General features: G+C 21.5%; 1 protein-coding gene across 1 annotated transcript; it reads right to left on the reverse strand.

Annotated features, from left to right (window-relative positions):
- Positions 1–8,163: 8,163 nt before the first annotated feature.
- Positions 8,164–9,403, reverse strand: LOC126992925 (uncharacterized). The gene is made up of 2 exons (XM_050851756.1): positions 8,686–9,403; positions 8,164–8,559 (listed from the first exon to the last, which is right to left on the reverse strand). The coding sequence occupies exons 1-2, from the start codon at positions 8,869–8,871 to the stop codon at positions 8,164–8,166; spliced, it is 582 nt and encodes a 193-aa protein (XP_050707713.1). The 5' UTR covers positions 8,872–9,403.
- Between the last annotated feature and the right edge of the window lie 5,731 nt (positions 9,404–15,134).

The following is a 15,134-nucleotide window of genomic DNA, read 5'->3' on the forward strand; positions in this document are numbered from 1 at the left end:
TTGAATAAAAATATATACAAAAAAAACAAAAAAATAAATTTCAATTTGTATGAAAAAAGATATACAAAATACACATATAATTAGTTAAATTTGTATTTAAATACATATACAAAATACACATAAAATAATGTAAATTTGTATGAAATGAAAACAAATTCACATAAAATTCGCGTCAAAATAAATAAACTAAATATCAATAAAAGAATGTGTATTTGTATGAAAATAGATATACAAAATACACATAAAATAACCTAAATTTGTATCAAACTATATACAAAAATACACAAAAATATTTTAAATTTGTATGAAAATAAATATACAAAATACACATAAAATTAGGTAAATTTGTATTGAAATACATACACAAAATTCACATAAAATAATGTAAATTTGAATGAAAATACATAAACAAATACACTTAAAATAACGTAAATTTGTATAAAAAAATATGTACAAAACACAAATAGAATAATGTAAAATCGTATCAAAATAAATACACAGAATATTAATAAAATAATGTAAATTTGTATAAAAATAAAGAAGCAAAATACCCATAAAATAACGCTTTTTTTTATATAAAAATATATATACCAAAATACACATCAAAAAATAAAATTTGTATTAAAATATATATACAAAAAACACATACAATAAGGTAAATTTGTATTGAAATAGATATGCAAAATACATATAAAACAATGTAAATTTGTTTCAAAATATATATGAATACACATATAATAACGTAGATTTCTATAGAAATATATATACAAAATACAAATAAAATGAAGTAAATACGTATAAAAAAATATATTCAAAATACACATAAAATAATGTAAATTCGTATCAAAATAAATAAACAAAATAGCAATAAAAGAATGTGTATTTGTATAAATATAAATATACAAAATACACATAAAATAACGTAAATTTATATAAAACTATATACAAAAATACACAGAAGTAATTAAATTTGTATGAAAATATATACAAAATACACACAAAATAAGCTAAATTTGAATTGAAATATATATACAAAATACATGAAATAAAGTAAATTTGTATCAAAATATTTATACAAATACACATATAATAATGTAAATTTGTATAAAAATATATAAACAAAATACACATTAAATAATGTAAATACGTATAAAAAAATGTACAAAATACACAAATAATCATGTAACTCGTATCAAAATAAATAGACAAAATACCAATAAAATAATGTAAATTTCTATGAGAAAACATATACAAAATACACATAAATAACGCAAATATCAATAAAAATATATAATATAATATATTTTTAATACATATTTAAAATATTTAATGTATATTTTGTATATATATTTTATCCAAATTTACGTTATTTTATATGTATTTGTTTATATATTTTAATACAAATTTACATTATTTTATGTGAGTTTTGTATATGTATTTCAATACAAATTTGCCTAACTTTATGTGTATTTTGCATATCTATTTTCAAACAAATTTAAATTATTTTTGTGTATTTTTGTATATATTTTTATACAAATTATAGTTATTTTATTTGTTTTTTGTATATATATTTTCCTACAAATATACATTCTTTTATTGGAATTTTGTGTATTTAATTTTTTACGAATTTATATTATTTTATGTGTATTTTGTATATATATTTTTCTACGTATTTAAATTATTTTATGTGTATTTTATATATACATTTTCATAAAAATTTACGTTATTTTATTGTGTGTATTCGTATATATTTTGAAACAAATTTTATACAAATTCATGTTATTTTATGTGTATTTGTATATATATTTTCATACACATTTATATTATTTTATGTGTATTCTTACATATATTTTATTACAAATTTACTTCATTTTATGTTTAATTTGTATATTTATTTCATTTAATATAATCAAATTTAAATTTATTGTATATGCATTTTGTATATTAATTTTAATACAAATTTAATTATTCTATGTGTATTTTTCTATATGTATTTTTATAAAAATATGCTTTATTTTATGGGTATTTTGCATCTTTATTTTCATACAAATTTACGTTATTTTATTGATATTCTGCTCATTCATTTTGATACGATTTGACATTATTCTATGTGTATTTTGTATATATTTTTCATACAAATTTACGTTATTTTATGTGTATTTGTTTATATATTTTGATACAAATTTACAATATTTTATGGGTATTTTGTATATATATTTCAAAAGAAATTTACCTAGTTTTATGTGTATTTTGAATATCTATTTTCATACAAACTCAAATTATTTTTATGTATTTTCGTATATATTTCAATACAAATTTTCGTTAGGTTATGTGTATTTTGTAAATCTATTTTCATTCAAATATATATTATTTTATTGGTATTTTGTTCATTTATATTGATACGAATTTACATTATTTTATATGTACTTTGTATATATATTTTTATACGCATTTACGTTATTTAATATTTATTTTGAATATATAATTTTATACAAATTCATGGTATTTAATATGTATTTGTATATATATTTTCATATAAATTTACATTATTTTATGTGTATTTTGTTCATATATTTCATTACAAATTTACCTTATTTTATGTTTATTTTGTATGTGTATTTTGTACATTTATATTTATACAAATACACATTTTTTTATTGGTATTTTGTTTATTTATTTTGTTTCGAATTTACATTATTTTATGTGTATTTTGTTTACATTTTTTTATACGTATTTACTGAATTTTATGTGTTTTTGTATATATATTTTTATAGAAATCTACGTTATTTGATTTGTATTCGTACATATATTTTGAAACAAATTTACATTGTTTTATATGTACAATAATGTAAATTTGTATTGAAATAGATATGCAAAATACATATAAAGCAATGTAAATTTGTTTCAAAATATGTATACGAATACACATAAAATAACGTAGATTTCTATAAAAAATATATATACAAAATACACCTAAAATGAAGTAAATACGTATAAAAAAATGTATGCAAAATACACATAGAATAATGTAAATTCGTATCAAAATAAATAAACAAAATACAAATAAAAGAATGTGTATTTGTATAAATATAAATATACAAAATACACATAAAATAACGTAAATTTATATAAAACTATATACAAAAATACACAGAAGTAATTAAATTTGTATGAAAATATATACAAAATACACACAAAATAAGCTAAATTTGAATTGAAATATATAGACAAAATACATGAAATAAAGTAAATTTGTATCAAAATATTTATACAAATACACATATAATAACGTAAATTTGTATGAAAATATATAAACAAAATACACATTAAATAATGTAAATACGTATAAAAATGTGTACAAAATACACATATAATCATGTAATTCGTATCAAAATAAATAAACAAAATACCAATAAAATAATATAAATTTGTATGAGTAAACGTGTATAAATATAAATGTACAAAATACATATACAAAATAAACATAAAATAAGGTAAATTTGTAATGAAATATATGTACAAAATACACATAAAATAATGTAAATTTATATGAAAATATATATACAAATACACATAAAATACCATGAATTTGTATAAAATTATACATTAAAAATAAATATTAAATAATGTAAATGCGTATAAAAATATATATAAGAAGTACATATAAAATAATGTAAATTCGTATCAATATAAATCAACAAAATACCAATAAAATAATATATATTTGAATGAAAATAGATTTACAAAATACACATAACATAACTAAAATTTGTATTGAAATATATACAAAAATACATATAAATAATTTGAGTTTGTATGAAAATAGATATTCAAAATACACATAAAACTAGGTAAATTTCTTTTTAAATATATATACAAAATACCCATAAAATATTGTAAATTTGTGTCAAAATATATAAACAAATACACATAAAATAACGTAAATTTGTATGAAAAATATATACAAAATACACATAGAATAATGTCAAATCGTATCAAAATGAATGAGCAGAATATCAATAAAATAACGTAAATTTGTATGAAATTAAAGATGCAAAATACCCATAAAATAAAGCATATTTTTATAAAAATACATATACAAAAATTTACATTATTTGATATGTATTTTGTATATATATTTTTATACGTATTTACATAATTTCATATGTATTTTGTATATATATTTCAATAGAAATCTACTTTATTTTATGTGTATTCGTATATATATTTTGAAACAAATTTACATTGTTTTATATGTATTTTTGAATATCTCTTTTAATACAAATTTACCTTACTGTATATGCATTTTGTATATTTATTTCAATACAAATTTAAATATTTTATGTGTATTTTGGTATATATATTTTTATAAAAAATGCGATAATTTTTGAGAATTTTGCATCTTTATTTTCATACAAATTTACATTATTTTATTGATATTCTGTGTATTTATTTTGATACGATTTTACATTATTCTATTTGTTTTTTGTATATATTTTTTTATACACATTTACATTATCTAATGTGTATCTTGCATATATATTTTATACAAATTTACGTTATTTTAAGTGTATTTGTTTTTATATTTTCATTCAAATTTACATTTATTTTAATTCGAAATTACATTATTTTATGTGTATTTTGTATACATTTTTTTTATACGTATTTACTTAATTTTATGTGTATTTTGTATATATATTTTTGTAGAAATCTACGTTTTTTTATTTGTATTCGTATATATATTTTGAAACAAATTTACATTGCTTTATATGTATTTTTGCATATCTCTTTCAATACAAATTTACCTTATTGTATGTGCATTTTGTATATTTATTTCAATGCAAATTTAAATATTTTATGTGTATTTTGGTATATATATTTTTATAAGAAATGCGCTATTTGATGGGAATTTTGCATCTTTATTTTCATACAAATTTACATTATTTTATTAATATTCGGTGTATTTATTTTGATACGATGTTACATTATTCTATTTGTTTTTTGTATGTACTTTTTTAAACATATTTACATTATTTAATGTGTATCTTGCATACATATTTTATACAAATTTATTATCTATTATCTATTTTCATACAAATACACATTCTTTTCATGATATTTTGTTGATTTATTTTGACACGAATTTACATTATTTGATATGTATTTTGTATATATATTTTTATACGTATTTACATAATTTCATATGTATTTTGTATATATATTTCTATAGAAATCTACTTTATTTTATGTGGATTCGTATATATATTTTGAAACAAATTTACATTGTTTTATATGTATTTTTGAATATCTCTTTCAATACAAATTTACCTTACTGTATATGCATTTTGTATATTTATTTCAATACAAATTTAAATATTTTATGTGTATTTTGGTAAATATGTTTTTATAAAAAATGCGATAATTTTGGGGAATTTTGTATCTTTATTTTCATACAAATTTACATTATTTTATTGATATTCTGTGTATTTTTTTTGATACGATTTTACATTATTCTATTTGTTTTTTGTATATATATTTTTTATACATATTTACATTATTTAATGTGTATCATGCATATATATTTTATACAAATTTACATTATTTTAAGTGTATTTGTTTATATATTTTCATTCAAATTTACATTATTTGATGTGTATTTTGTATATGTATTTCAATACAAATTTACCTAATTTTATGTGTATTTTGTATATTTCTTTTCAAACAAATTTAAATTATTTTTGTGTATTTTTGTATATAGTTTTATACAAATTTAGGTTATTTTATGTACGCATTTACATTATTTAGTGTGTGTTTTGTATATAAAAATGGGGTAAGAAAAACTCAAAATGGAGAACTTTGTTTTTCGCAGAAATATGGTTCAGCATTTTCACAATACCTGGTCTGTTTTATTCATTTGTCATTATTACATCATATTTCAGCTGATCTTGAGCCAGGGTCCCATAGCTTTTTTATTATGAATATTTTTGGGTAATTTTTTCTTCCCCGGAAAAGGGGTAAAAACAAATCATGATGGGGCAAGAAAAAATCAGCTATATTTTGCTAAAAAAAAGGTTTTACAATGAATACCCATACATTTCTTTCATGAAAAATGATTGATATTTCATATTTGTGCATCATCTGGGAATTGTATATATACTCTTCATTATACATTACATAAAATGCCTCTTAATTTTTATCCTTGCAATAATAATGTTAACCAATGAATCCTGGTACTGTTGTATCATGAAAAAATCTTTATATTTCTAAGTGGTATATCACCAACTTAAATTCAAACACATATTCTTCATTGTTACATAAATTCATGTAAATATATAATTGGTTCCTTATAAAATAAATAAGTTTCACAAAGTTTTTCTTTCCTGGGAATATGTCACAATTTCTTCACTAGAATTATGAAATATTTATGTATTTGCCTTCAATTTCTTTTCAATAACCTTCAGAGAAGCACATGCCATTTCATCTGGGAATCTAAAAATGTTTTTCTTTATCATGGGAACCTCTGGTCCATAGAATATGTATTCTTGGTCTACTATGCCAATGTCTTTGTTTGTGTTCCGCTCAGTCCATGTCCACTCCTTTGGGTCACTCGAAATGTTTTTTTCTGAAGGCAATCAATTTCTACTTTGTTCACAGTACCGCCATCATCATCATCAGCAAATGTTTTAACTTTTTTCCCCCAGAAGTAAATCATACGTGGCTCAGTATAATACACTGCGTAGTACTTTCCAACAGAATCATCTGTTATTACTGGAGTGTCTGCTGGGGTTGCCTTTGGTGCCTGTATTTCTTCCTCACATTCAGTTTCACTTTCATCTTGGTTTAAAGTGAAACTGACCTCATCAGCAGAATCACTTTCCATTACTTCCATCTCATCTTCAGTTGTGGTATCAGAAAGTGGTTCAGGTTCCTTCCTTTTCTTTCCTGGAACTTTGTTACACTTCACTTTTTTCTGTGTCCCTCCTGCCCTGTAGTTTCCTTTCTACATTCCTCCTGAGTTATGATTTGACTGTGCATACTAATTTTTCTTCTTGTAGGTTGTGTCGTTCCAACTCTTCCCCTACGGTGCAGAATTTCTTCCAAAGTTGTTTCCTTTCCTTCTCTACCAAAAGGATGTTGAACTTCATTCCTGTAGGAGCCCTGGCTTGAATTTCATTGACAAGAGTCCTCCAGCTTAACTGTTTGGCATATAAAGCACTTCGCTTTTCTATATCTTTCTTGATCTCATCTTGAAGTTCAGCTTTGTTGTTAGAGGGAGTTTCATGCCAGTGACTACAACCAGGTAATACTTGTTCCTGAACAAGTGTAAGGGTTGTATCTGAGAGATCTTTTTCTATTCCTGGTTCAGGTATTGGAGAAGTGGGAACATTTGTGGTATTGGCATCAGAAGGTTGTGAAGGGTTCTGTGGATTTTGCGGTGATGATTGTGAATCTCTGTTGTCTGTGTTATCAGTTGTAGCATCATGCAGTACAGGATTATTTTCATCATCCCTGGGGCTTCCTCTCTCAATCCAAGCCTTGTATGTTTTCATTTTCAAAGGACAAAGGCGATCACTCTTGTACTTTTCTGGGTTTAGTGGATGTATTCCTGTTGCATAAAACCCGGCCTTTATATTCTCCGGGGAAAGTCCTTCCTTCCAGACCTGACACAACATATTCACGAAACCTCTCTTTGCAATGGTGCTCGTGCTCCTGTTTGATGCACATACCTCATCAATGCTGAATCATAGTAAGATTTTAGAGGGGCAAAACAAGCAACATCTAAAGGTTGTAACAGATCTGTGCAATGAGCAGGTAGCTTAATTATGGAGATATTTTCTTGTTTTGCTAGTTCTACTGTTGCTAGTGATGTATGACTAAGATGGCCATCCAATATCAGGAGGATAGGACGAATATCTTTAGTTTTTTCTACAAAACTTTTGAAAAAATCCTCAAAAATTACACGGGTCATCCACCCTGACTCGGATACAGCATACTGAGTTTCAGGTAGTGCATCAGTTCCAACCCATGAAGACTGCATGTTCTTACCTTTAAATATGATTAAAGGATCCAGTGATGTGCCATCTGCACAGCATGTTGCCAAAACACTGATGTTTTCACGGTTTGAGCCACTAGTTATTCTCACTGTCTTAGCTCCTTTTGTGCCTATAGTTTTGCTTTTGATGGGTCTAGTGGGAAACCAGTTTCGTCGAGATTCCAGATACACTCTGGGCGTTCCATGATCTCAAGTCGTGCCATTTCTTGTCTCAGAAGCTCATAGAAGCCATAAATGACGAATGGATCACTAGTTACACTCTTCCTTGCCAGTTGCATCATACCACCGGTCTTCAGAGTCATGTTGTGCCTGTGCATGAAGGCAGTTGCCCATTCATAACCAGGCATGCCATCTTTAAACACTGTCTCTAGTCCATTGGCAAGCAAGAAATCTTTGACAATCTCACGAAACTCTAACAGTGTTGGCCCTAGTCCCATTTTCTCCATTCTCTTGATTGTATCTGCAATCTTCTCTTCCACTTCAGTTGCAAGTACCGTCTTCTTTCCCTGTAATGCAAACAGAATATGTATATATCAGAACAGGTTTTATTACATATAGTATGTACGAGTATATATGTAAGAGGATCATTATTATATGGTACATACACGCATAAAAAAAAAACAATAACTCACCCTCATATCATCCTTGAAAGATTCTTCACTTTCACTTCTCTTGACATGCTTTCTCAAAAGAGAATGTGACATGTGATGCTTGGCACTGGCTGCTCTAATGGAGGAACCATCTTTAACTTCCTGCACAGCAAGTTGAATTGTGGCTTTCGTATATGGCCTTTCAACCTTTTTATATGTCCTCGGCATTGTGGCACTTAACCCTGCTGCTTCTTACTGGCTAATGATCATGCACACTCCTGTGAACAGTGGACCGAGTCATATGAGTAACAGGTTTCAACAAGACAGACCGACTGTCAATCACACACCACACATCACGAACATGTTTAAACATGGGGTAATATAAAACCAAGACGGGGTAAAAAAAAATCAGCTTTGGGTAAAAAAAAATCATGTATGGGGTAAGAAAAAATCAGGTTATGTGATCTTTTCTTACCCCATGTAGGCTTACCCCTATGGGGTAAAAAAAAATCACCCCCCTTCTCTTGGGGGAGGGGGGTAGGAGCAGGGGGACCCTATCGGGAGGATAGTATGGCCCTCCTGATTATTTCTTACCCCAAACTAAGCTCGTCACAGTTCTTGGGGGAAGATAAAACCAAAGTTTTCACATACCACAAAAAAGTTTTGCGAAACTTTTTTCATGCTTTTTTCTTAAAATATGTTCAGAAAATACATTTATAATACAATATTGCTAACGCATATATGAAATCAATTGCACAAGAGTGCACTATAAATTTGATACGATTTTTATGTATTTTTTGTATTCATTTTTTTATACGTATTTACTTCATTTTATGTGTATTTTGTATATATTTTTATAGAAATCTACGTTATTGTATGTGTATTCGTATATATATTTTGAAACAAATTTACATTGTTTTATATGTATTTTGCATATCTATTTCAATACAAATTTGCAAATTTACTTTATTTTATGTGCATTTTTGTTCATATATTTTTTTAGAAATTTGCGTTATTTTATGTGTATTTGTATATGTTTTTTCATACAAATTTATATTATTTTATTGCTATTTTGTTTATTTATTTTGATACAAATGAAAATAGATATACAAAATATACATAAAATAAGCAAAATTTGTATTGAAATATATATACAAAATACATAAAATAATGTAAATTTGTATCAAAATATTTTAACAGATGCGCATAAAATAACGTAAATTTGTTTTAAAATATACAAAATACACATTAAATAATGTAAATATGTATAAAAAAATATATACAAAACACAAATAGAATAATGTAAAATCGTATCAAAATATATACACAGAATATTAATAAAACAATGTAAATTTGTATGAAAATAAAGATGCAAAATACCCATTAAATAACGCATTTTTTATAAAAATATATATACCAAAATACACATGAAAAAATTAATTTGTATTAAAATAAATATACAAAATACACATACATATACACATATTTCTGTATTGAAATAGATATGCAAAATACATATAAAACAATGTAAATTTGTTTCAAAATATATATACGAATACACATAAAATAACGTAGATTTGTATAAAAATATATATACAAAATACACATAAAATGAATTAAATACGTATAAGAAAATGTATACAAAATACACATAAAATAATGTAAATTCGTATCAAAATAAATAAAGAAAATACCAATAAAAGAATGTGTATTTGTATAAATATAAATATACAAAATACACATAAAATAACGTAAGTTTGTATAAAACTATATACAAAAATACACAGAAGTAATTAAATTCGTATGAAAATAGATATACAAAATACAGATAAAATAAGCTAAATTTGAATTGAAATGTATATACAAAATACATAAAATAATGTAGATTTGTATCAAAATATTTATAAAAATACCCATAAAATAACGCATTTTTTTATTTATAAAAATATATATACCAAAATACACATCAAAAAATTAAATTTGTATTAAAATAAATATACAAAAAACACATACAATAAGGTAAATTTGTATTGAAATAGATATGCAAAATACATATAAAACAATGTAAATTTGTTTCAAAATATATATACGAATACACATAAAATAACGTAGATTTCTATAAAAATATATATACAAAATACACATAAAATGAAGTAAATACGTATAAAAAAATGTATACAAAATATACATAAAATAATGTAAATTCGTATCAAAATAAATATACAAAATACCAATAAAAGAATGTGTATTTGTATAAATATAAATATACAAAATACACATAAAATAACGTAAATTTATATAAAACTATATACAAAAATACACAGAAGTATTTTAATTTGTATGAAAATAGATATACAAAATAAGGTAAATTCGTTTCAAATTATATAAACAAAATTCAGATAAAAGAACGTATATTTGTAGAAAAAATAAATATACAAAATACACATTAAATAACGAAAATTTGTATGAAAATATATAAAAAAATAAACAAAAATAATTTCAATTTGTATGAAAATAAATATACAAAATACACATGTATTTTGTATATCTATTTTCACACAAATTTAATTACTTTTGTGTATTTTTGCATTTAGTTTTATATAAATTTACGTTATTTTATTTGTATTTTGTATATTTATATATATACAATACACTTTTTTTTGTTAGTATTTTGTTTATTTATTTTGATACGAGTTTACATTATTTTATGTGTATTTTGTATACCTTTTTTTATACGTATTTACTTCATTTTATGTGTATTTTGTATATTTATTTTCATAGAAATCTACGTTATTTTATGTGTATTCATATATATATTTTGAAAAAAATTTACATGGTTTTATATGTATTTTGCATATCTATTTCAATACAAATTTACCTTATTGTATGTGTATTTTGTATATTTATTTTAATACAAATTCAAATATTTTATGTGTGTCTTGGTATAAATATTTAAAAAAAAAAAACGTTATTATATGGGTATTTTGCATCTTATTTTTCATACAAATTTACATTATTTTATTAATATTCTGTGTATTTATTTTGATACGATTTTATATTATTCTATTTGTGTTTTGTATATATTCTTTTATACATATTTACATTATTTAATGTGTATTTTTTATATATATTTTATACAAATTTACGTTATTTTAAGTGTATTTGTTTATATATTTTCATTCAAATTTACATTATTTTATGTGTATTTTGTAAATGTATTTCAATACAAATTTACCTAATTTTATGTGTATTTTGTATATTTATTTGCATACAAATTAAAATTATTTTTGTGTATTTTTGTATATAGTTTTATACAAATTTAGGTGATTTTATGTGTATATTGTATATCTATTTTCATACAAATACCCATTCTTTTATTGATATTTTGTTTATTTACTTTGACGCGAATTTACATTATTTAATGTGTATTTTATATATATATATATATATATATATATATATATATATATATATATATATATATATATATATATATATATATATATATATATATATATATATATATATATAACTATATATAAATATATAGATATATATATATATATATATATATATATATATATATATTTTTATACGTGTTTACATCATTTGATGTGTATTTTGTATATATATTTCTATAGAAATCTACGTTGATTTATGAGTATTCGTATAGATTTTGAAATAAATTTACACTGTTTTATGTGTATTTTGCATATTTTTTCAATACAAATTTACCTTATTGTATATGCATTTTGTATATTAATTTTAATACAAATTTAATTATGCTATGTGTATTTTTGTATATGTATTTTTATAAAAATATGCTTTATTTTATGGGTATTTTGCATTTTTATTTTCATACAAATTTACATTATTTTATTTATATTGTTTTTTTTTAAACAATTTTACATTATTCTATGTGTATTTTGTATATCTATTTTTATACGTATTTACTTAATTTTATGTGTATTTTGTATATATATTTTTATAGAAATCTACGTTATTTTATGTGTATTCGTATTTATATTTTGAAACAAATTTACATTGTTTTATATGTATTTTTGCATATCTCTTTCAATACAAATTTACCTTATTGTATGTGCATTTTGTATATTTATTTCAATACAAATTTAAATATTTTATGTGTATTTTGGTATATATATTTTTATAAGAAATGCGCTATTTGATGGGAATTTTGCATCTTTATTTTCATACAAATTTACATTATTTTATTAATATTCGGTGTATTTATTTTGATACGATTTCACATTATTCTATTTGTTTTTTGTATATATATATTTTTTATACATATTTACATTATTTAATGTGTATCTTGCATCTTTTATCGTAATTTTGTTTATTTATTTTTATACGAATTTACATTATTTTAGGTGTATTTGATATGTATATTTTTATACTTATTTATATAATTTTTTTGTGTTTTGAATATATATTTTCATAGAAATTTACTCTATTTTATGGGTATTCGTATATATATTTTGATACAAATTTACATTATTTATGTTTATTTTGCATATCTATTTCAATACAAATTTACCATATTGTATGTGTATTTTGTATATTTATTTTAATACAAATTTAATTATTTTATGTGTAAAAATATGCGTTATTATTTGGGTATTTTGCATCTTGATTTTCATACAAATTTACATTATTTTATTGATATTCTGTTTATTTATTTTGATACGATTTTACATTATTCTATGTGTATTTTGTATATATATTTTTATACACATTTACATTATTTAATGTATATTTTGTATATATATTTTATATAAATTTACGCTATTTTATTTGTATTTGTTTATATATTTTCATACAAATTTACAATATTTTATGTGTAATTTGTATATGTATTTCAATACAGATTTGCCTAATTTTATGTGTATTTTGCATATCTATTTTCAAACAAATTTAAATTATTTTTATGTATTTTTTATATATTTTTATACAAATTTTAGTTATTTTATTTGTATTTTGTATTTATATTTTCCTACAAATATACATTCTTTTAGTGGAATTTTGTTCATTTATTTTCATAAGAATTTACATAATTTTATGTGTATTTTGTATATATATTTTTCTACGTATTTACATTATTTTATGTGTATTTTTTATATATATTTTCATAAAAATTTACGTTATTTTATTGTGTGTATTCGTATATGATTTGATACAAATTTACATTATTTTATGTTTATTTTGCATATCTATTTCAATATAGATTTACCTTATTGTATGTGTATTTTGTATATTTATTTTAATACAAATTTAATTATTTAATGTGTACTTTGTATACATTTTCTTATATGTATTTACTTCATTTAATGTGTATTTTGTATATATATTTTTATAGTAATCTACGTTATTTTATGTGTATTGGTATATATATTTTGAAGCAAATTTACATTGTTTTATATGTATTTAGCATATCTATTTCAATATAAATCTACCTTATTGTATGTGCATTTTGTATATTTATTGTAATACAAATTTAAAATTTTTATTATTTTGGTATATATATTTTTATAAAAAGAGTTTTATATAAATTTAAAATATTTTATGTGTATTTTGTATATCTATTTTCATACAAATACACATTTTTTATTGATATTTTGTTTATTTATTTTGACGCGAATTCACATTATTTAATGTGTATTGTGTATATATATTTTTATACGTATTTACGTCATTTCATGTGTATTTTGTATATATATTTCTATAGAAATATATGTTATTTTATGTGTATTCGTATATATATTTTGAAACAAATATACATTGTTTTATGTGCATTTTGCATATTTTTTCAATATAAATTTACCTTATTGTACGAGCATTTTGTATATTAATTTTAATACAAATTTAATTATTCTATGTGTATTTTTGTATATGTATTTTCATAAAAAAAATGCTTTATTTTATGGGGGTATTTTGCATCTTTATTTTCATACAAATTTACATTATTTTATTGATATTCTCTGTATTTATTTTGATACGATTTTACATTATTCTATGTATATTTTGTATATATATTTCATACAAATGAACGTTATTTTATGTGAATTTGTTTTCATTTCATACAAATTTACTTTATTTTATGTGTATTTTGTACATGTATTTAAATACAAATTTAACTAATTATATGTGTATTATGTATATCTATTTTCATACAAATTGAAATTAATTTTGTGTATTTTAGTATATATTTTTATTCAAATTTTCGTAATTTTATTTGAATTTTGTATATTTATTTTCCTTCAAATATACGTTCTTTTATCGGAATTTTGTTTATTTATTTTGATACGAGTTTTCATTATTTTAGGTGTATTTGATATATATATATTTTTATACTTATTTACATAATTTTATATGTATTTTGAATATATATTTTCATAGAAATTTACTCTATTTTATGTGTATTCGTATATATATTTTGATACAAATTTACATTATTTATGTGTATTTCGCAT

The sequence above is a fragment of the Eriocheir sinensis genome, unplaced genomic scaffold (assembly GCF_024679095.1).
Source record: "Eriocheir sinensis breed Jianghai 21 unplaced genomic scaffold, ASM2467909v1 Scaffold522, whole genome shotgun sequence".
In the NCBI taxonomy this organism is placed as follows: Eukaryota; Metazoa; Arthropoda; class Malacostraca; order Decapoda; family Varunidae; genus Eriocheir; species Eriocheir sinensis.